We start from the raw sequence: 21,207 nt of genomic DNA, 5'->3' as shown, positions 1-21,207 counted from the left end.
AATTTGTCGTCCTTTGATTTATTTGTTTTGCCAAGCTCTTCTGGGCGAGCCTTCGTTATTCCATTTTCTGGCATATTCAGAAATACCATGCTGCCAGCATAATCAGCCTGAAGGGCATCTTGTGACGAGGGAAAAAGAATCCCCATTGTGATAATTGACAGGCAGCCGCATCTAAAAATCCCTGGCTATGTCAGCCGATCAGGTACCATGCCTTCCTACAGCTTATGGACGCGGATTTCTACTAGCAGTTATTCCAATGTTTTCCCTTATCTAACTGAAGTCAAGTGAACTTGAACTTCATGCAATTTAGGCACTGAACCAAATACAGAATTTTCAAGAAACAGAACACTTTAAGGGGAGTATTTTACAATAGAAAGGCACTACTAATACAAACATACTTGGATGGAGATTCATTCAAACCACACAACTGCATTTGCACCGTGACATGCATTTCCTGCAGTCAGAGAGTCTTGGCTTCCCACCATTGCAGTCACAGCGATTAATACAGTTTGAACTGGAGGTGCCACCCCACAAGCACCGCGCCATGCAGCGAATAAGCGGCACACATGATGGACAACTGTATTTCATCTGATCAAGGATGCAGTCTTTACATCCACTGCCATTAGACGGGCACGCCAGAGCTGGAGAAGTATCGACCATAACATCAGTACCATCATCATTCCTAGAGCTAAAGTAGGCATCTTCTCCCCCTCCATTAACTCTTCCGGGTCTATGGCTATTTCCAGGCGTTCCTTTTCAACTATTGTCAATTTTATAGAGCTAGCTAAGCATGCGAATACAAGTGTGAATGCGAGCTCTCGTTTTCTAGTATGGATTGCTTGCTGCTCTAGAACTTTTCTTCATTTAATTATCTCATTAAATGTTGCTGCCATGCCTTGGTTTGCACAACATCTCATTATCTATTTTCTTCCCCTGCGTCTTCACGAGGTCCAACTCAAATCTTACCTATCGAGAAAGCAGAAAACAACATATATTATTTTAGGAAAGGCGATCAAGGCTACGACAACGCGAATAAAACTGAAAATCCACCTAAACATAATAAAAGAAGGAAAAATCCAACACACGATTCATGAATTTTGTACTTCTATACTGTAACTAAATTTATCGGGTGAAATTGGTTTTGACAAATTTGACCGATAATGCCCGCTTAAGGGTCAAGAATTTGTGGTTAGGGTACAAATTTCATAGCCCAACAACTAAGTTAATAGGCATTTATCATAAGTTTTATAAGATTTTTATTGGTTGTCAATTACTCATTAGATTCGTTACCCTTAATATTTACAATATTTGTATTAATTAATATTTGTAAATTCAAGAGAATTAAAAGAAAAAATAATATAGCAATATAAAAAAAAGGGGTTACACTATGGAGGAGTGTTGTTAAAGGCAACAACAAGAAGTAATCATACGCCAATAATATCAGTTCATCGGATTTCCTATCCTACTGTTGCTGCTCATATATCTGCATATAAGCTTCAGATAATGCAACCATCTGAGGAAGTGTTTCAGAAACATGCAGATCCTGCATCTCATACCTGCAAAACATGAACTCAGATGCATTATCCACCATTTGTAGCATTTCAGTTAAATGAATGCAAAATTATTTAGAAAATTACCATAGTTCTTCCGACTTTCTTTGTACGAAGACCCTGTAGAACCCCTCATCAGGCTTACCGTCATGAACAATATTAGCAATCAGATCATACTTGGTGCGCAGCCTTTCATTCTCTTTGGTTGGTGCTGGCAGAGGAATGTAGTCCTTCAACTCTAGGTTTTTCACAGGAAAGTTCACTGCAAAAGATAAACATTAACAAATTAGTATAAAGCGACAAAAACCAGGGTAGGTCCCAAGAGATATAATGATTACATTCCAGAGATTGATCAAACAAATTCTCATGTCCAAGAACATAGAACTCACCCAATGTTGGGTTCTTTTCTCTGAAGAAATTATTCTTAGTAAAGCGGCGCATGTGAAGTATCAAGTACTGCGGCAATCTGGTGACCCTATATCTCATCCTTGCTGGAGGACGAACAGTAGTTGTTACAGTCTCACCATCAAACTTCTTCAGTATGTTAAACAAAGGAACCTAAAACAATCATAAATAAAGTTAATCTTGATTCACTAAAAGCAATCAGGAATCATAAATTCCCTAGTTGGTTGCCCACGCCAAGTTTATTTCATAAGAGCATTTTCCTTCTTTCTGTCTGATCAACAGAGCAGCAAAAAACATTTAAAGACTATTTTTGGTATCAAAAGACATTTGGCTTTTATGAACAATCAACATTGATTTGCATAAGCTTCTCTTTCTATTCATAACTTGCGTTTAGTACATGTCATCTAAATTATCATCTAGACTTAAAGTACCCTATCCAAAAACCTGATAAAGGGGTTTATATATTACAGGTCGCAAGCGCCAATGACATCTGTTAATCTGATGAATATGGGTTTAACTGTGTTGTTTTTGCATGTTTAGTACCCATTATAAAGCCACTCAACGTGTGTATCATGGAAGAAAGGAGTGTGGAGGAGGGTATAAGAGAACTTAAATAGTGGTAAAAAGCGGAAAAAATATAATAAATTTTGATCTTATGAACATATTTGTTCGCAATTGAATCATGCAAGGAACCACCCTCATTGAAGCTAGCAAGCAATGTTCTTTTAATACCTTCCCACCCGTGTCCATAATCAGAAGGAAAAAAAACCCACAAAGCACGCAAAATACCTGAGGTATTATATTTTTCTCCATCACATCTTTGAAAAGAGGTGGTTCTGGCAAATCTAATCCAAGCATCAGAAAGGGCATTCTGTAAGTTTCAGCAGCAATGTTATTATTCTCAATTACACCATCAGTAATCTTCAGAGCTCCATTCTGTTCCCCACCACTTTCTTTCTTCTCACTGATAGCTTTGTTCTGTGTATCTTTTACAACCTCCAATTCCCCCTATTAATACCAAAGTGTAAATTAAGCACAATAAACCAGCTTAAACAAGATGTCAAAACATGAAATAATGATAGCAAGGTTTTAATTAGAACCTGAAAGCACTTATGGATGATGCTGCTACTTTTCTTAGAAGTTCTAAGATCTGCATGCAGCGTATTAAGAAGCCATGACATGAATTCAACTGGCTCAGACTGCGCACCTATTCGAAACCGTTTTTTACTGGCTTTCATAACTGCCTGTAGAAACTCGTGAGGGCTCACCTGTTGACACATGTAATTTGAAAAACCATCAATCCAATGTGTTCCAGAATAACAATCTTGCACTAATATAAGCATGATCTAACCTGTCCTTTAAAGTTTCGAGCATGCCAAATCTTCCGTGTCAGTTCTCCAAATCGATGAACAAGTGGAGATCTACAGTGCTGGTAATTTTCAGGGATAAGGAAAAAGTTCCTCAAGGGAGTAACTCTCATTAAAGATTGAATGGTGACGTTGACAAAATCAGTTTTTTGAATATTATTCAGCCCCACCTGAAGATTTGCACAAATAATGATATATCTAACACAAAAGAAGGAAAAATTTTAAACACTTATCTTAAGTATGTGCCCTTGAATTTAAGAACAAAGATTATTACCATTCCTGGAAGGTAATCTGAACCATCAAGTGCTCTAGACCATTGCTTGGTCTTGTCAAGTCGTTCAACTTGTTCTCTGGAAAACCTGCAAATATGGGGCCCAAGAAAAAACTGTAAGTTCTAGAAAGTGAAGACCTCTTATTACCAATGGAAAATTGAAAATTTTTTTAAAGAAAATCATATGCAAATATCAACCAATAAAGGGTAATCTAGATCACTAATCTTTTTAACTTGTTAACTAAAAGCTCTAAAGAAAACGTGAAATTTATGAAAGCTAGATAACCCACAGTACGTTATGGCACAAACTTCATACAAGCTGGATATCCGGAAAATGATATGATGCAAATGCACATATGCATGCATGTGCAAAGGACAAAGTAAGCTTAAGGGACGATACGAAAGAATAGGAAAAGGGAAGGGGCAAGTAAAAGCAGTCAAGTGAGATATGAGCAAACCTTGGGTTAAGAACATGGCGTATATCATCTAATGATGGGTCATTAATTTCATACCCATCAGGGAGACAATACACCTTCTCTGTTCGAAGATTGATGTAGACATGATGTCCTGCTTCTAGACTGTGAGTGTAAGCATGGGACTTCTTCCCTCTTCCTTGGTAATACTTTCCACAGACCAGACACGCATACACATTCAAATTCGACAAAGAGACCGAACAAAACTTCTCAAAATCAAAATCCAGCACCTGTAAAACAGAACTTAATAATCATTTACCAAATCTTAAAAGAAAAAATAAAACCAAGTAATTGACAATTTACATACCCATTCAAATTTCAACACTTAAAAGTTATTTACCTGGCGGTTAACAGTATCAAGGTAAGGGCAGTCTCTTCGTACTTCAACCTGGCGATTTGTTTTTTCTAGAACTGACCCTTGCCCAAATGGATCATCATCATCGTCATCTTCTTCAGTTTCAAATCTATGACCATCCTCTTCTCCACCGCCGATGTGACTCAGTGCCCTCCTTTCATCATCTTCATCATCATTGTAAGGCACCAGTGGTTCTTCAGAAGGTGAAGATGGCGAATCCACAATCCTCTGCCTTTTCGAGTCCCCTTCCCCATATACGCTATCACCATCTTTCCTATTTGTTTTCATCCTTTTCCCCTCTTTAACTCTCTCGTTTTCCGCTAATATAACACAATACCTTTCATCAATTAAATTAAATTCTCCTAATATCTTCCATTGCATTTATTTACCTAAAATAAATGAAAAAAAAAACTGTTCCTTTTGGATGATGAGAAAATAAAAGCGAGAAAATCCATAGCCAACTATCTAGGGTTCTTATAAAGGAAGGGATATATAAGGAGATATCGGCAACGGAAAAAATACTATAGATTAACAAAAATAAATAGCTTACAAAAAAGAGTTTACTGGCGAACTTGATAGAGGATTTTCCACTCAGAAGGAAAAGCTCAAGTTAATCATCTACTGCAAATTGTCGCCGGCCGTCGATATTTTAAGGACACATCCACAAGAGAGTAGAGGGTAAAATAACAGAGTTGCTCTTCTAAGGCGGTAAGATCCGGTGTTGAAAGAAACTTGATTGTCCAATCCAACCCTATTGAGAAAAAATTGAAGCTTAGGCCCGTTTTAAATTAGGCCTCTAAATTGTGTTACTCTATAGGTTGGGGATTGGGCTTTGGGCACCCTTAAAATTTCAAAATCTAAAGGGCAAAGGATTTTGAAACCAAGTCTTTGTTAAATAGTTGAATGAAAGGAACGAAAGAGGATTACCTTTTTTTCTTTTTTGTTTAGCTCATAATCTATCTTTAAAATTTTCAATCTTATTATTGATATGATTGAAAAAAAATTACATATATAAACTTCCTTAAATTCGTAATATTTAAACGCCAATTTAATAATTATTGGTTGATCTAAAGATCAATAATTAAAGAGACTTAAAAAATAATAAAAGACATATTTAAGTTGATAAAAATTAAAAATACATATATATAGATTTTGATTAAGACTTGAAAATTGTATAACCCCCATTTAGATTAGGCTATGAAATGCTTGGTTCTACCATAGTTATCGCCTCTATGCTCCAAATTTTAACATCTCGAACCCCACATTCACACCAATATGACAGGCCGGAGATTTTGGGTGTCAATTGAAAGTGTGAAACCATTGGAAAAGAAAAGAAAGAAAGTAATTGGTTGCCAACTTGCCATAAAAAAGATGGTACAAAATAAAGCTAAAGGAACATACTTTGGCTAACTTTAACTTTCACAATGAAGGAAAAAAAAAAAAAGAAAGATGCAATTATGGAAGGAAGCCTTTAAAGTTTCAACTTTCCATTGTCCATTACAAATCTGGTAATTCCAATGGCAGGTATAAAGATTAAAGCTTAACACAATGCGGTTCCCAAGTGATCAACCTGGAAGGAAGGTCAACAGCTTAACTTTTTATTAATTGATTCCTACTGAATGAATGTCTAACTTCAACAGGGAAAACAGAAAATTTTGATCAACTCTCTTCATTGTGTAGATGATCAGTCTCACACAGGATATGGATGGCAAATAAGAACAACGAAAATCAACTATGGTCACATCTAAAGGAGACTTGGCAAACAATGGACACTCAAAGCAAAGCAATGACACTGGAAATTGGAACGTAGTCTACTAGTCTATAATTGCCATTCTTTACGGATGTCAAAAGTATAGTTAATCTCCAAGTAGCACTTATTGTCATCGTCGGCAAACTGCAAATAGAGAAAAGAGTAATGGAAATGAAATCGGTAAGGCTTATAATACAAAAGTTATCCACCATTTCATGTCTATAACATCATATGACCCACAAATTTGAATCTCGAAGTCTGGCTTATCAAACATGGATCCTGACAACTCATTAATGGGATCCTTATCAGTATATTAATTCTTACACATAAGGCCATTACTCTAGTTGGTGACATAATAAATACCGACTGAGAGTGAAATTGGATTCAAATATAATGTGTTTCCTCTTTCTTTTTTTTTCTATTATCAAAGAAAACGACAGCATGGCCTACAGAATTACAAGAGGATATCCATGAACCGGTTAAAATGCTTTTGCATTTTCTCCCCTTATAAATCATTTGGTGAAATTATGGTGTAAAAAGGATAATGAAACAATAGAACTATTGTCAATTTTACCTTACTTCTAGCTGAATAATTTCCTCTAGCAAAAATTCCAGATGGAGTTGTTTCTTCACATATTTCATGTGTGTATGGCTCTGCCTGGGGACTGAAGGTTCCAATCATCTCTTTCGCGCTATCCACTACAAGAATTCATGGTGAAGAACATTGAACCTAAAGGTTAGATAAAAAGAATAATTCTTTCATATGAACAAGAGAGAGAAAAAGAGGAATTACCCTTGACACCAGTTTTCCAAACCGTATTAGTGTACCTGAGGCCAGATACAATGTTGTTGCTCACTTGGAATGCGAATTGCAGGCTGTATTTGCTACCTTCTTTTAAGGTAAACCACAAACCTTTGGGATTTCCGTCCTCTGGAATTGGAAGCGCCATATCAGGTCTACCAGGTGATTTGATTGCAAGGCTCAGGATCTTAACCTCTGGTTCCAGATTTTCTATACCATCATAAACAACAGAAGAAAATGTCAGGATACAAAGAAAGCCAGTTCATTGGAACCTTTCTTAGTTTTCATCAAGTGGGGGAATCTCACTTTTCATCAAGTGGCAAAGAAATCCTCATGTTTCAAAGAATAGAAATAAAAGACGAGAGAGATGTAATGAAAGAACTCAAACCTCCAACGGACTCGAAATCCACAGTCCCAAGAAGTTGTTCCTTCCACCTCCTCAAGCTCTCATCATCCTGAATCATCAAATTCCACCAGAAAACAGAGAAGATTAGACATTAACAATATATCAAAGAAAAGAAAGAGAAGTAGATACCAAAAATAAAAGACAGAGGAATAGAAAAAAAAAATTAAAAAAAAAGAAAGAAAAGAACTGAAACTGAAACTGAAACTGAAACTGAAATATGAACAAAGAGACAAACCAACCAACCTTATCCTTTTCTAATTGTTCTTTAAGGGTGCACTGAGGGCCCAACTCAATCTTCCTCTCTTCGTCATCATCTTCTTCTTCAGTTGGACAAAGAGAACTCTCGCTTGCGTTTTTACTGATTCCAGGGTGAATTTCTTCAACGTTATCTTCGTTTGGAGGCATCTTTGATGCTGGTTTTGTCTCAGAAACTTCAGTATCATCTCCCCCGTCCTGGTCAAAACCCATGCTTTCGGAACTTGAATCCTCACCAACCGCCAGAGACATCAACACCCCATTAACGGCCAACAGTAAAAGAGCTAGTTCAATAGAAAAAGGCTAAACTCACTGACTGAAAATATAATAGTAGTTACTAACAAAGTTAGCCAAAACGCTAAAGAACAGAAAAGAGAAGCGAAAGAAACCCCTAGTAAGAATCTCAGAAGAAAACAACAAAAGATGAGGGAACCCCAAATAGTATTAAAATATGTATATTGGGTCAAAGAAAACCAGAAAGGTTAGCAGAAACCAAATATTAAGAAAACCTACCAAAGGAGTAGGATAACCCTTCAAACAAGAGAAAGACACCAAAAAAAACGAAAGAGAGGATGGATAGCAAGAAGGAGAGAGATGGGTTGTTGAGGAAAGTTCAAACACTCGAGGAAGCGGTCATGTTGTGATCCGAAATTATATATCATGAAACGAAAATAAGAGAGAGGTACGGCGAGATCGTGAAGGTCAGTCCTGCACTAGCTTCCACGAAGGTCACGATTCGAGGAGGGGCTTTTAAATTAGTTTCTTATTTAACAGGGCACACAATAAACAAATAGAGAAAGAGAAAGAGAGACAGCCTACGATTGGGTGGATGATAGATGCCTTTTGACCTCTTCTCACGGATATAATGGTTAGAACGAGGAAAAAATATGCTTAGAATTGGGAGGGTTTATGCATAGCGTATGCTATGCGCCCTTTGTTTTACCTCGGATGTAAGTAGAGATTCAGTTTCAGGCTTTTGCGTACGCTGAATCAACTTTGAGTCTCTCACTAGTCCTTCTGAATTACATGTATTTGCAAGTTGCAACCCTTCGGATAAGTTGTCAAAGGTGCTTCCATGGCTTCAGTTTAGAGTACCGGTTCTTTGACACTAGTACAAGGACAAGAGTTTCAAGGAAAATTTGAATCCATTCCCAATAATATTTCACACCCTTAAAGAGTTAATACTTTCAATTTTGAAATATCGATCTCAATTTCAAGTTGTTAGAGTTTATGGAGGTTAATGGAATAATTGATGAATGGGGGGATTAATTGAAAGGACCCGCAGAATGATTACGCCTGATTCACGCGAAAATGCTCCTGCATCATGTAATTTAATTTATTATTGAAACAAACAATCAACAGCAGAATCTATCATGCATTGTTCCTGAAAAAGACCCACTTTATAATGTATAAATTATTGTTGGGCAAAGAATCTCTCTGCTCTCTCCACTACCAAAGTAAGACAGTTCGACCAAGAGGGACGGGGTTCTGACACCATAATAGATTTTATGTAGAACACAACTAACTTGCTTAAATGTGATACGGTATTTTTACCCAACTGTCTTACTCCATGCTTCCCTCAGCTAAAATTCTAGATGGTGGATGCATTAACATCGGTGGTCTACCAGTAGTCCATGTCAACTTAAGAATGGCGAACAGGCCATAACTGCAATAGCCTCAATCATGAGGTAAGTCCTAGCTCTAACAATGAAACATGGGGAATCACAGCTTGAATCATGGTGAAATAACTATCATGGTCCTCCATCCCGTTTTAAGTTCTAAAAGCAACCAAGGGCCCAAGACTAGAATGGCTGAAATCATAAACAATTCTCTGAATATAAAACAGACATTGCAGAGTTTTGATTTGAGCAAGATTTACAGGATGTTCAGAAACAATCAGGAATGGAATTGATAGTCACAATTTGGTAGGTTAGTCATGAGCTATGCTCAAGTAATCAAATACAAAATACCAAGAGAATTTTGGGTAAAAGAGTGCTGTATTTCAGCATGTTTTACACAATTAACATGAATCTGCCCTTATGTTCTAGTTTAAGTGACTATGTTGAAAGCAATCTCAACAAATTATCTCAGTTCTATGTTTCAAAGTGATGCGTTGACAAGGAATTCAAATAGTAACTCTGCCAAAAGAACGAACAAATTTAATTTTCATACAATGAATCTTGAAAAGACAACCCTTAAGTGTCTACAGAAGGTGGACAGAAACTAAGAGGAGAATTCTGAGCCCATTTCAATGTTTTTTAAAGTGCTGATAGGAAGGTAAAACTGATCTTCAAAAACCTGTGACTGAAGAGTTTAAATTTCAGAAATCCAGTGAATTCAGTAAAGAGAAGAAACGCATAAATTCTTATAAACATTTCGACTTCCATCCCATTCGTTAAGTTTCACAAAAGGTATTTCTGGATACTAAAATTCAAATGCAATAACCATCGCCACACAAGTGACATGAACAATGAGGTGATGTCCAAACCTGTAAGAAAATTTCAATTGCTTCCCCATTTTTTCGAAACACTTTCAGCAGAAACATGACTATATGCTTCCTTCTTAAACATATTAGAATCAGTAGGAACATCTGCATATCTATTTCCCTGGATTCTTGATGTTACATAGGTGAAACCATCTCTTGTTCCTCGCAAAGCATAAAGCAATGGATTGAAGATGACAGCCAGCAACACTTCGCCCTTTGCAATTATAAGATACTAGCAAATGCAACAAAGAACAATGTCATGTGCCCGCCCAAAACTAATTGAGTAGCAGGGATGGGGACAGGGTCTGCTTATTCATAATGATGTGTAAACCCATTTCAAAATGGAAAACTAAACATCATACCATGACAATAATACCCAGAACGGCTAGACTTGATTGTTGAGCTTCTTGCCAAAAATAGTCACCATTATACCAACCGAATCTTCCACCCCATCCAAACCAACCTCCACCACCTGCTTCCTCTCTTCTTTTAATTTCTTTGCTCCACTTCTCAAATTCATTTTTCTTTCCGCCAAGTGCACTTTCTAATGCTTTTCCAGCTTGTTCCTGCAACCGTACACATGGCAAAGATAAGTCTAAATCAGGAAAATGCATCATTAAACATGAAAAGAATCATTGCACTTCTAATGCTTTTCTAGCTTGCTCCTGCAACCATACACATGGCAAAGATAAGTCTAAATCACGAAAAATGCATCATTAAACATGAAAAGAATCATACTTTGAAGCTCATCAAGTAATTACATGAAGGACCGGACAACAAATAGAATAAATGTACAAATTCATTGACTGCTACTAGTTGATTGCTGTCAATATCTAGCTTTGTGATTATTCATTCTAATAATCAAACTATCAGCTACAAACATGATAGACTTTCAAGTTCCAACCTGCCTAACCAAAATCTTTATTCATTTCTTAGCAGCCAAAACATGAAGTAATCCAGAATAATAAAAAAAAAAAGGATAAAGCCAAAAAAAAAAGAAAAAGAAAAAAAATTGAAGTAATCCAAGTTCCATCCACTTTTAAAAGTTGTAAAGCAGTTGTCTTTGTCAAACTCATCTTTCTATAACATATGATGCATATGTATGTTTCCAATCAACAAGAAACATTTATTTATTTTTGATTAAATACATTTTCTCTTGCTACATTTTATTGATAATAACATTGATCATCCTCAAAAAAAAAAAAAAAGAGGTTTTATATTTGAAATTCCTTAGTAAGAATTTTTGTTTACTTCTTATCAATTCATTTACAAAATGTATTATTTATGCAATAATTTGAAGCATAGCTAGTTTATATAATTTTATTAGTGTAATAGTTGTTGATTTTGTATCTCTTTATAGTAGTTAAATTTTATGCTTTTATATTCAGACAAATAATACATGTAAAATTTCAAATTAATCCAAAATTGATAATGTGAAATCTCAAGCATGAAGTAGATGTAATTAAATGAAATTGACCGATGAATGTGAAATTATGTGGATGGCCATGGTGAACATAAAATCCAAGTGAAGAAATTGGTCATGCAAAAAGTTATTGAATGATGATTAATGATGTAACATAAGATACACACTTTTTTTTATCTATGAATGAATTGCAATATGAAACATAATAAAATTCTAAAAAAAAATTAAGTAATTTTAACTCAATGTGAGTTTTTTTTTTTCTTTTCATAGTGTGTGTATATATATCTATATATAGATAATTAATAAAAACTTGGGATAGTTCACAAGTCTCCTAAGATGAAATCCATCATTTCATCAATGTGGAAACCATAACAAACAAAGAAATTAAAGTCTGTTTTCTTGTAGTTCCTAATTATGTGGTGCCATTTGACATTCTTGTATATTATATTTTCCTTGCTAAAAATATGAATGGTCTTAAGTAAAGGATTACAGAGGAAAATATGGGTGTCCTTAACATATAAATGAATAAGATAAATAAAGAATTCTCAGCCCTTGGATCAACCCATTTTCGTCTGCCTGCCAGAGTGCCAGGCCATCTCCTCAACAACATTCTACAGTTGTTGACCCACCTCACTAAATTCTTATCCAACAATTCAGGTCAAAACACAAGAAATAGCAGAAACTCTCATCTACTTCATTGAACAACCTCCTTTTCTGTTGTAACCCGCCCGGCCATCGGGTTAATTATGGTAATTTGCCAGTTCTGTTCAGATGCCTCCTGCAACATTAGGCGAAGTTACATGTTTACCCTTAGTTCACCTTTGCCTTGTTCTTATAAAACAAGAATATAGAAAGGCGGGTTTTGTCATTCCAGGGCATTTTAAAGCGAGGGAAAGGACCAACTTCGTTGAAGTGCATTTCTTCCCCAACAACCTTCCTTTGGAACGGCTATAATAAGGGCACCAGCGTCTTTTCACGGAAAAATTTGAACAAATGTTGAGCAGGAGGGACCTTTTCGTCATTTAATGAATATAGACAGAGACGGGTAGAGAGAGAAAGAGAGAGCAGGGCAGGAGGAAGAGAAGTAGAGAGAGAAAGAGAGAGAAAGAGAGAGACGTTTCTTTTGTGTGTCCGTTTTTTCAGTTTAAGTATTATATGAAGGAGGAAGCATGGTGTCGGACCAAGAAATAGCAAGAGGGGTGGAGGCCTTGCTCCGGCAGGCCGATCCCAACTCCATCACCACCTTAAACGGTGTCGTGCAGCAGCTGGAAGCCAAGCTAGGGCTCGACCTCTCCCATAAAGCTGGCTTCATCAGGGATCAGATCAACCTCCTCCTCCGCCCCCAACAAACCCAGACTCAACCCCCTCCAAAGGACCATTTTACCCTCCAACATTATCCACAATTCCCTTCGCATCAACACCAACAACTTCCTCCCCATTTTGCCCTCCAACATCACTCACAAATCCCTTCCCACGACCTTAACTTCCGCCAGCACCCTCTGCAGCGTCACCCGCAGCCGCATGCTCCGTTTACTGCTCAACAACTGGCGCAGGTTCAACCCCAATTGCAGCAGCAACAGCAACAGCAACAGCTGCAGCCGCAGCCGGCTGTCACGAAAGCCGAAGTTTTCTCCCAAAATGCCGCCACCGTTGCCACCACAGAAGTGCCTAAAGAAAGGTTTGTCATCTTTTTTTCTAACTTGGGCGTTAGGCCTTTTTCCGATGTTTTCTGCAACTGAAGTTAGGGTTTTCCAGCCCAAGAGTTTAGGAATGCGAAGTTAGGGTTTTATTTTAATTTTTCCCCTTTTAGGGATTTTGGGTTTAGATTAATGGGATTAGAACCATGAAGGTCATGAGAAAGTTTCAAGCTTTTACCAATTCTGTTAGTAGTTCACAGTGCTGAGTTGGTGCACATTATGAAACTAAGCTTCAAAGCAACTCAATCGCTGGCTTTCTCTTCTTAATTGTTAAGAGAGAATCATCATTTTTTTTTTTATTTAAATTCTTGTGGATTTTAGATTACCTGAACGAATTTGAATATCCTGGTCAGTTGTTGGCTATGTTCTTTGGGGTGATAAGATAGTGTGCAATTATGCATTGCCTATGCTGGCATATATGTGTTTTTATTAGATTTATAGTCAGCTTTACTAATATTCTATGCATCATGATGTGAATTCGTCTGTTGGTCCATAATGTTTTATCACATTGTGGAATGCGGGTTATAAGCTTCATCATGGACTGAAGTATTTGTATGTTTTATAATATTATTGCAGTGCTCCGGTGGGAGCCAAAAGAAGAGGTGGACCAGGGGGCCTGAACAAAGTTTGTAGTGTTTCACCAGCACTTCAAGCCATAGTTGGTGAGCCAGCTTTGCCAAGGACTGAGGTTGGTTTCCCCAGATCAACCCAGATTACTATAATTTTTTAGTTAGCAACGTTCTAAAGGAATTTTTCATGTATGGATATTACTATTCTATGATGTCTACTCTGTTTGATTTAGATTGTCAAGCAGCTGTGGGCATATATAAGGAAGAATAGCCTGCAAGATCCAAGTAACAAGAGAAAGATAATTTGTGATGATGCCTTACGCTTGGTGTTTGAGACCGACTGCACTGACATGTTCAAGATGAACAAACTGCTGGCAAAACATATTAGCCCACTTGAGCCTTCAAGTATGTGTGGATATGTGCAATCTTGTTCTATGATGAGTTGGATTTGATGCTTGCTTCATTAGATTAATAATCTTGCTAATCCTTGCAGAGGAGTCCAGTCAAACTAAACGAGTGAAAGTAAATGTTGAGCCCACAACTGAGGGTGTTGAGCCAAGTCCCAATCCTGTAACAATATCTGAAGCGCTTGCCAAGTTTTTGGGTGGAGGAAGGGATATACTAGCGGCTGAGGCTGAAAAACGTGTTTGGGAGTACATAAAGATTAACCACCTGGAGGTTGGTGGCTGGGGCACAAGTTTGTGCAACTCTTCCCATTAAACTTTAGGTTTACTTTAGCAGCTTAAATACTTTTCTATGTTCTCTAGCATATCTTCTCATGTTTCAACTGCCTTTTTCCCCCATATAAAGGTTGTTTGGCTTAAATTTAGGGAGTTTCTTCTGTTTCTCTGAATTATTTGTGATTTTATTGGTATTATTTTGTTTTATTTTTTGTGGCTATAATGGTAGACTATCAGTAATTCAGATCTAGTGGAAGAAATACATGGTATTAATCTTCTAGGAGCTTTCTGCTATTGTTTCAGGATCCATTAAATTCAATGGTGGTACTGTGTGATGCTAAGCTTCGTGAGCTTCTTGGATGTGAAAGCATATCTGTGATGGGGATACGTGACACACTACTACGTCATCATTTATTTAAGAACTCCTGAGATCTGGTAGTGTTGACTGGTCAGTATAAATGCAAAATGCATCTAAATTAATGGACGCCTAGATCGTAGGATCATTTCTTCTCTACCTTACTACTTGTATCCTTATCATTTGCTTTTCTTTTGTTATGATGTCTGGCTCCACTCTGCTGGTGTTTTCCTCCCACCCAAATAACAATAGAACAGTTTATTGTTGTTGCCTTGTTATTGTTTTAGATATCATAATTAGATGAACCCAGTTAGTCATGACATTTTTAGTTAATTTGACATTTCCTCTTTTTTAAGTAGCTGTTGATTTGTGTGATCATGTGATTTAAATATATAGTATTTGTGAGTTTGTTTGTTTTTGGAACTCCTCTTAATAAGTTTATTTTATGCAAGCTCTTTTTGCATCTTTCTGTCATTTCCAGTGATCTGTTCGTAAATATTAATTTTGGTACTTTTTTTAATCAGTCAATAGGCTTTTACGCTAGGTCCTGTCTATGCTTTTTAATAATATGGTTCTATCTTGTTTCAGGCAGGGGGCATGGGACCTTGGTAACCCGGTTATCTCTGACGGTAGAACAGAATAGTGAAGACCGTTCTCTTTTCTACTTGTTCTTTAATGTTGTTTAATTTTTTTTTTTTTTTGTGCATTGACTTCTTTAGATGAGAAGCTTTACACAAGTTGCTTGTTTATGGTCAGAATGAAAATGTAGCAAGGGGATATTTTGTAGTTATGCCTTTAGCCTGAATGTAGGTGTACTTGTTTATTTTGTTGTTGACCTGTCTTTCGATGCTAACATCAAACTAAACTGGAGGAAGTTGTAATGGAAATATAAGTTGTTTTAACTTGTCAGGCAGAAGGATAATAATATGCATTGAGTTACATAGTTGAGTTAACATTTAATATGATGTCTATGTAAATTTTTTTTAAAAATTTTTTAATATATTTTTAAGGACATATGTTATTCTTTTTAACTTTGCTTGTAAAATCTAAAAGTTGGAATATCAATATATTGGATATATATATATTTTACATAATTTCGAGTGTTAGGATCTAAAATTTAGTTACTTTTGCTTTTTTTCTTTTCTTTAAAATAAAACCATGAATCCCTAGTGTGCATACTAGGAAATAATTTAATTAAATAAATTCATTTTAGCTTAATAAGGAAAAGGTTGACTTCGTAGTTTATACACAAGTTACAGTTCAGCTTTTAGTTGTCTATAACTTCAACTATATATATGTGTGTGCATATATATATATATGTAATAATTATAGATTTAAAATGCAAGGAAAAGTGAGATTGGGAATATCATACATTTTTTTTTTTTTTAAAGTCTAATGATTTTTTATTATAACTATTACAATTTAATATATACATGCAAAAAAATCTTAAGAGGATAATTTGGTTAAACTTTTTATATAGATTAAAAGTTGTGGGGCCATATTATATAATTTTTAAACATTTGGGCAGAATCATAAATGCATGATGCTGGTAAATCAGTGAATGACTGAATAACCGATATAAAATAATAATAATAATAATAACAAAAATAATAATAATAACGGCATCATTGAGGGGGAGGGGCCAATCAAAACGAAAAAAAACCACATAAGCGATACGACACTAGCAAAAGTAGAGAGAAAACAGAAGCCAAAGTCTTCGTTTCCCTCGCAGGTGCAAAAGAGCGATGGCGGAAGATCTGGTGCTCGACACGGCGATCAGGGATTGGGTGCTGATACCTCTATCAGTGGTGATGGTCCTCATCGGCATCCTCCGCTACTTTGTCTCCAAGCTTATGCGCTCCTCTCAAGTTCCCGATCTTAAGATCGTCAAGGAAGGGCACGTCTCTCACAACTCTTTGTTTTTTTTTTTTTTTTTTTAATTTTCGATAAATATACATAGGTATCAGATTCATTGATTTTCGAATTTCTATTTTCAGGCAAGTAATTGTTAGGGCTCGGAATTTGCGAGCTGGTGCTAATTTTATCCCTCCCAAGTCGTTTCGCTCTCGTAGGGTTTATTTCAACAATGAGGTTTGCCTTTTCTTCTTCTTCTTTTAAAACTTCTATTACCAATATTTATGCTAGTAATTATTTATTTTCGAATTTTGTGTTTTTTTTTTTTAAAGCTTTATTCTACTGTTAGCCGCTTGCTCATTAACCATAAATAATCAAGTGTTTGCAATTAGACTTCCATCAATTTATTATATATATTTTTTTGGAATTAAATTGCAACTATTCAAGAAGCGGTGAATTACAGCTGATATTAAGCTTAACGGGGTGTTAAAAATCAAGTTAAATTGATGAAAATAATCCATTTACATATATATTCATCTTAGAATAGGAGAAACTAAACGTAATTTTATTGCATTTTGTAGGAAAATGGATTACTGTTTGTCCCCAAGGGCCAGGCTCAAAATGCGCAAGCACAAATGTTCTCTGACCCTAACATGGCTATGGACATGATGAAGAAAAACCTCTCTATGATTATACCTCAGGTATTTTTATGGTGCATGGACCTCTAGTGTTCATCTGCTTTAGTGTTATTGCTCATGTTAGAGAATTGACTGTTTTGTGTAAACTTGTTGTTACTGTCAGACTCTCACTTTCGCATGGGTCAACTTTTTCTTCTCTGGATTTGTTGCAGGTCTGGTTCTTTATTACTGTTTTACTTCCAAGATTTCTGAGTATATCTCTTTTAATGCTACATTTGAGATTGAATTTGCAGATTTATTTACGAAATTGGTTCCATGTGTTTAATGTTATGAATTTGCCAAAGTTAACCCCTTTCCTATTAGCTTGGATTTGTTTTGTTTTTCATTCTTTGTGACACAGTGATGGACACAATCTTTTGTTGTGTTGAAGCCAAAACTCTAACTTAACTGATCATATTAGTGCTATTGAGATTTTTATTTATTGATGTTATTGCACTATTGGTAAATGGAAATGTGATTGCCTCTTCTATTTTGCTGTCTTTCTCTCTTGCAGCCAAAATACCCTTCCCATTGACTCAAAGGTTCAGATCAATGTTGCAGAATGGAATTGACCTTAGCACAGTTGATGTGAGCTATGTTAGTAGCCGCTCATGGTACTGTTTTAATTTTGTATGCAAGAAGCTTTTCATATGAGTTCTTTTAATTGATTTTTCTCTCTGAGCTCTTCAATTTTTCAAGGACTATCTTGTCTTAATATTACCAATTGTTGACAAATTCTTTCATTTCCAGGTATTTCCTCAATTTGTTTGGTTTGAGGGGTTTATTTAGTTTGATTCTAGGAGAGGAAAATGGTTAGTATTGGATCATGAAATTCCTGTTATCTTTTATATTAGATTGCCATCTGCACTTCCTCTGGTTCTTGGATTTATCATCTATTTGTAGGGTTTCATCATGTAAATTGTGATTTTTTATTTTTTATTTTTTGCAGCAATGGATGATACACAGCGTATGATGCAGATGAGTGGATTTGGCTTTGATCCAACAAAGGTATTAATTCAATCTGTTCTTCATTGGGTGTTGCAGGCTCAAGAAGTCTTACAAGTTTCACATGTCTAATATAATTTTACATGGTCTTATATTCCTCATAAACCTGTTCTTTATCTCTAATGGAGATTTTTTTCCTTAAGTAACATGTGTAGGAAGAAAATTAGCTTAATTTATTTCATTTGAGACTTATGTTATTAACACTTTGGTCTTATGCTAATTGAAATCATTTTGCACCGACTTAAGTAGATTTCTTAGGGTTTTCTCAGCTGATAAGTTTAGAATGACGCCTTAAATGGTATGAGTGGGCATTATAGTTCTTATAGGCAGCAGCCACAGAACTTGAGTGGTTTGCTTTCCAGAGAATCCTTGTGCGTAGAATTTAATTGGTCTTACAGGCAACAAGTGGTTGCAGCCTTTTACATATATATATGCACACACACACACACACACACACACACACACATTTATGACAATATCTTCTACTCGTCCCCAAGTCATTTTGTTGATTTGACTCAGTTCTTGAGCATGTAACTTGTATAGCCTCCTTTGCCACAAGATTGTGGAGACCAAAGATGTTAGCTATTGTATCCATTTGCCAATTTTTTTATTGACAAGGAGTTCTTTGTTTAGATCTCTTAGGAGAATGGCTTGTGGATAACATCTATTATTGTCATCCTAAAATGTGGGAGACAAGTGGATGTTAAGCCTTTTTGCCAAGGGAAATATGATTGCTATTGCCATGGGCTGGCCAGTTGTTTGTTTATTATTTGAGGTTGGCGGCAATACTAGCTTGTCAATTAGAAAATTGTTCAGATGGGGAAGTGGGCATTCCATTCCCACAATGATGGACCCAACATTGCCACCATCAGCGCCACTACCCTCTATTGTGCTGCCACAATCTTTTGTTCTTCTAATGTCCGTGCAGCTTGGGTTGCCAGAGTCAAAGAGGCTTGCACTGATGTGTATGTGGGGGCTCTTCATCATAACTGAGTTCTATTCATTCATTGAAAATTTATGTTTGCCCTTTCTTTTTGAGGCATTATTATGAGTATCCGACTTTTTAGGCGAGGGCTTAGTTTTTCTTCATAACTTTAGAAACCTCTCATGCTTTTGGGATTTGATATTTACCTGTTGAGAATCTTTGGATAGGAATTTCAGCCAATGCTTTTCCTCACTGTCTCCTGGTTGTGCCCCCCTTCCCTTTTACTTTGCTATGTGGCCAAATTGATCACAAAATGATAATAACTGCATGCAAATTTAGTTCAATGAAGATCAACCAAACTGTTATTTTGGTGATAGTAGCGGTATTGTGGAAGGCATTGTATTTTTTATTTGGTTGATATATGGTTTAAATTTGTAAAGCATCTTGAAAAGAAATTTCAAATTAAAAAATCCTTGTTTATTTCTTAACTTTTACAAGTTAAGGCTCACTTGTGGGTTTGCTATTTTTATTTCTCGACCTTGCATGCCTCCTAATTCTTTAATTTTCATTCTTGGCAGAGCCTGAGTGCTGAGAAAGACGGTCTTGACATTGTCCAGCATGAATGGGCACTCCCTAAATTTGAGCATCGGGCTGAAGTAGTGTTGAAAAAACTCATTAGGTGAACATCAGGAGCATATAAACAGCTGTCACAAAGGTATGGTTCAATTGAAGTTTTCATCTGACAAGCTTACTGAACTCTAAAAGATGAAATACCTGTAGAAACCATGTGTAGGCTTTAGTTTATATTCCAGTTCAACGAGAAGCAAGAAGAAAATTCACACCGTCCTATTTGTATGGCTTATTAATTTATGTCGAATCTTTGTTTGCCAAACCTACTGTCGAGGAAGACTTTTGCACTTTTTTTTTTTTTTTGTTCTGTGGGATAAAAAAGGAGATATAGAGAATGCTCGTAAAGCAAAGAGGACCATTGATTGGATCATTTATTTCCTACTGTTTAGTTCTTATTATGTTTTTTCGCCTTTGTGAATTTTAAGGAAATTTATAACTAACTAGTAAGCATCGTCATATTGTCTGAATTCTTCTAGACTCAAGACATTATTGCATTAGGCTGACTTTTTACTGGTGGCCCGAAACTGGAGCTATTTTTTATACCTTGTTGGCCTAGAACCTGTCAAAGGCTCTCTTCATCGCCAGCAGAGCCCTTTATAGCGGGCCAACTTGATTGCAAAATTGATCAAAAAAAGAAAAAGCCGTACCCGTCCCCCTCCCCAGAAGAAGAGAAAGAACCAAATCTGTTTACAGCCTTGTCGTCAAGTCATTTTTCAAAAAGGTAATGGCCATAATTCTTTTTCTTGGCCCAGTCTAGGCCGATTAGTTTAAATTAACTCTTTGAGCAGCCGAGAGGGAAATAATTTGACTGATGAAGGTTTTGGTGCCTTTTTTTTTTGTTTTTTTCCAACTGTTAACAAAAGCATGTAACTAGTGCTTCGCTTTATCATCCAATTTCACTGCCATTAACTTTGAGCATCGATGATGTCGATGGCCACTCGTCCTCGGTGCTTTTTCAAAGCCACAGGGTCTTTTGCCAAGAGGGACAGCATTTTGAAACGCAACAAGAATCTCAAAGAATATTAACCATCCCTAACCCATTAAAATGACCGATATCACATCAATCAAAGCACCTATGTGGGCCGCTCACACCAAACGTTTTCCAGGATCGGCAATAATCAGTAACGGGTAAAAATACCAAACACTAGTCTTAGGTTGTCCCAGGCATCGAATACGACATGTAACCTGTTCCAATTTGTAAGACAGCTCAGACTCTTTCGTGGGTCCTTATTATTACTAGTAGTAGCACTTGTAGTTGCAAGAACATAAAGTC

The 21,207-nt window shown here is 36.3% G+C and overlaps 6 protein-coding genes across 14 annotated transcripts; 2 read left to right on the top strand and 4 right to left on the bottom strand.

Annotated features, from left to right (window-relative positions):
• Nucleotides 1-330: 330 nt before the first annotated feature.
• On the bottom strand, nt 331-716 carry LOC111280265 (uncharacterized). The gene is given in 2 exon segments (XM_022867480.2): nt 331-653; nt 656-716. Coding segments are annotated over 2 exon segments (300 nt in total). The 3' UTR covers nt 331-414.
• LOC111280347 (uncharacterized) lies at nt 331-5,177 on the bottom strand. Of its 7 annotated transcripts, none has more exons than XR_016334912.1 (11): nt 4,972-5,122; nt 4,407-4,741; nt 4,052-4,296; nt 3,597-3,681; nt 3,307-3,492; nt 3,056-3,223; nt 2,745-2,963; nt 1,940-2,108; nt 1,638-1,812; nt 1,385-1,556; nt 331-966 (listed from the first exon to the last, which is right to left on the bottom strand). XR_016334912.1 is itself a non-coding variant. In XM_089756798.1 (11 exons), the coding sequence occupies exons 2-10, from the start codon at nt 4,707-4,709 to the stop codon at nt 1,463-1,465; spliced, it is 1,644 nt and encodes a 547-aa protein (XP_089612924.1). In that variant the 5' UTR covers nt 4,710-4,741; nt 4,972-5,177; the 3' UTR covers nt 331-966; nt 1,431-1,462. The 7 variants fall into 7 exon arrangements, 5 of the variants coding, with proteins under 5 accessions (XP_089612924.1, XP_089612922.1, XP_022723376.1 ...); XM_089756798.1 differs by having other exon boundaries at nt 1,431-1,556; nt 4,972-5,177; XR_016334911.1 differs by having other exon boundaries at nt 4,407-5,123.
• An 821-nt stretch (nt 5,178-5,998) lies between these two features.
• Nucleotides 5,999-7,886, bottom strand: LOC111280767 (rho GDP-dissociation inhibitor 1-like). The gene is made up of 5 exons (XM_022868228.2): nt 7,623-7,886; nt 7,362-7,428; nt 6,965-7,183; nt 6,746-6,870; nt 5,999-6,315 (listed from the first exon to the last, which is right to left on the bottom strand). The coding sequence occupies exons 1-5, from the start codon at nt 7,884-7,886 to the stop codon at nt 6,241-6,243; spliced, it is 750 nt and encodes a 249-aa protein (XP_022723963.2). The 3' UTR covers nt 5,999-6,240.
• A 2,249-nt stretch (nt 7,887-10,135) lies between these two features.
• LOC111281288 (uncharacterized) lies at nt 10,136-10,861 on the bottom strand. The gene is made up of 2 exons (XM_022869009.2): nt 10,482-10,861; nt 10,136-10,351 (listed from the first exon to the last, which is right to left on the bottom strand). Exons 1-2 carry the CDS (start codon nt 10,734-10,736, stop codon nt 10,136-10,138), a joined length of 471 nt encoding a protein of 156 aa, XP_022724744.1. The 5' UTR covers nt 10,737-10,861.
• A 1,590-nt stretch (nt 10,862-12,451) lies between these two features.
• On the top strand, nt 12,452-15,666 carry LOC111281280 (uncharacterized). 3 transcript variants are annotated; one of them, XM_022868996.2, is made up of 6 exons: nt 12,452-13,220; nt 13,816-13,927; nt 14,042-14,213; nt 14,302-14,486; nt 14,792-14,936; nt 15,432-15,666. In XM_022868996.2, exons 1-5 carry the CDS (start codon nt 12,712-12,714, stop codon nt 14,915-14,917), a joined length of 1,104 nt encoding a protein of 367 aa, XP_022724731.1. In that variant the 5' UTR covers nt 12,452-12,711; the 3' UTR covers nt 14,918-14,936; nt 15,432-15,666. The 3 variants fall into 3 exon arrangements, 1 of the variants encoding a protein (XP_022724731.1); XR_016334914.1 differs by having other exon boundaries at nt 12,567-13,220; nt 14,302-14,535; XR_016334913.1 differs by having other exon boundaries at nt 12,578-13,220; nt 14,302-14,505.
• Nucleotides 15,667-16,518: 852 nt separating this feature from the next.
• Nucleotides 16,519-20,308, top strand: LOC111281071 (uncharacterized). Its single transcript, XM_022868655.2, has 8 exons — nt 16,519-16,740; nt 16,841-16,934; nt 17,279-17,398; nt 17,499-17,547; nt 17,889-17,988; nt 18,125-18,186; nt 18,324-18,382; nt 19,883-20,308. The coding sequence occupies exons 1-8, from the start codon at nt 16,589-16,591 to the stop codon at nt 19,985-19,987; spliced, it is 741 nt and encodes a 246-aa protein (XP_022724390.1). The 5' UTR covers nt 16,519-16,588; the 3' UTR covers nt 19,988-20,308.
• The last annotated feature ends 899 nt before the right edge of the window (nt 20,309-21,207 follow it).

Source organism: Durio zibethinus, chromosome 28, assembly GCF_047325235.1.
Source record: "Durio zibethinus cultivar Kanyao isolate XHJ-2024 chromosome 28, ASM4732523v1, whole genome shotgun sequence".
Classification (NCBI taxonomy): domain Eukaryota; kingdom Viridiplantae; phylum Streptophyta; class Magnoliopsida; order Malvales; family Malvaceae; genus Durio; species Durio zibethinus.
This window is presented reverse-complemented; position numbering and strand designations above follow the sequence as displayed.

What these genes read in the sequence shown, in the direction of transcription:
- LOC111281280 (XM_022868996.2), top strand. Translation starts at nt 12,712, where the DNA reads ATGGTGTCGGACCAAGAAATAGCAAGAGGGGTGGAGGCCTTGCTCCGG. An exon ending in CAGCTTTGCCAAGGACTGAG is followed by an intron (nt 13,928 to 14,041) that starts GTTGGTTTCCCC and finishes TGTTTGATTTAG; the next exon opens with ATTGTCAAGCAGCTGTGGGC. An exon ending in TAGCCCACTTGAGCCTTCAA is followed by an intron (nt 14,214 to 14,301) that starts GTATGTGTGGAT and finishes TAATCCTTGCAG; the next exon opens with AGGAGTCCAGTCAAACTAAA.
- LOC111281071 (XM_022868655.2), top strand. Translation starts at nt 16,589, where the DNA reads ATGGCGGAAGATCTGGTGCTCGACACGGCGATCAGGGATTGGGTGCTG. An exon ending in GGGTTTATTTCAACAATGAG is followed by an intron (nt 16,935 to 17,278) that starts GTTTGCCTTTTC and finishes TGCATTTTGTAG; the next exon opens with GAAAATGGATTACTGTTTGT. An exon ending in TCTCTATGATTATACCTCAG is followed by an intron (nt 17,399 to 17,498) that starts GTATTTTTATGG and finishes TGTTACTGTCAG; the next exon opens with ACTCTCACTTTCGCATGGGT.
- LOC111281288 (XM_022869009.2), bottom strand. Translation starts at nt 10,736, where the DNA reads ATGATGCATTTTCCTGATTTAGACTTATCTTTGCCATGTGTACGGTTG. An exon ending in TTCTGGGTATTATTGTCATG is followed by an intron (nt 10,352 to 10,481) that starts GTATGATGTTTA and finishes TGCATTTGCTAG; the next exon opens with TATCTTATAATTGCAAAGGG.
- LOC111280347 (XM_089756796.1), bottom strand. Translation starts at nt 4,802, where the DNA reads ATGCAATGGAAGATATTAGGAGAATTTAATTTAATTGATGAAAGGTAT. An exon ending in CGCCATGTTCTTAACCCAAG is followed by an intron (nt 3,682 to 4,051) that starts GTTTGCTCATAT and finishes CCATATTTGCAG; the next exon opens with GTTTTCCAGAGAACAAGTTG. An exon ending in CTCGAAACTTTAAAGGACAG is followed by an intron (nt 3,224 to 3,306) that starts GTTAGATCATGC and finishes ATGTGTCAACAG; the next exon opens with GTGAGCCCTCACGAGTTTCT.
- LOC111280767 (XM_022868228.2), bottom strand. Translation starts at nt 7,886, where the DNA reads ATGTCTCTGGCGGTTGGTGAGGATTCAAGTTCCGAAAGCATGGGTTTT. An exon ending in GGATTTCGAGTCCGTTGGAG is followed by an intron (nt 7,184 to 7,361) that starts GTTTGAGTTCTT and finishes ATGATGGTATAG; the next exon opens with AAAATCTGGAACCAGAGGTT. An exon ending in TTGGAAAACTGGTGTCAAGG is followed by an intron (nt 6,871 to 6,964) that starts GTAATTCCTCTT and finishes GAATTCTTGTAG; the next exon opens with TGGATAGCGCGAAAGAGATG.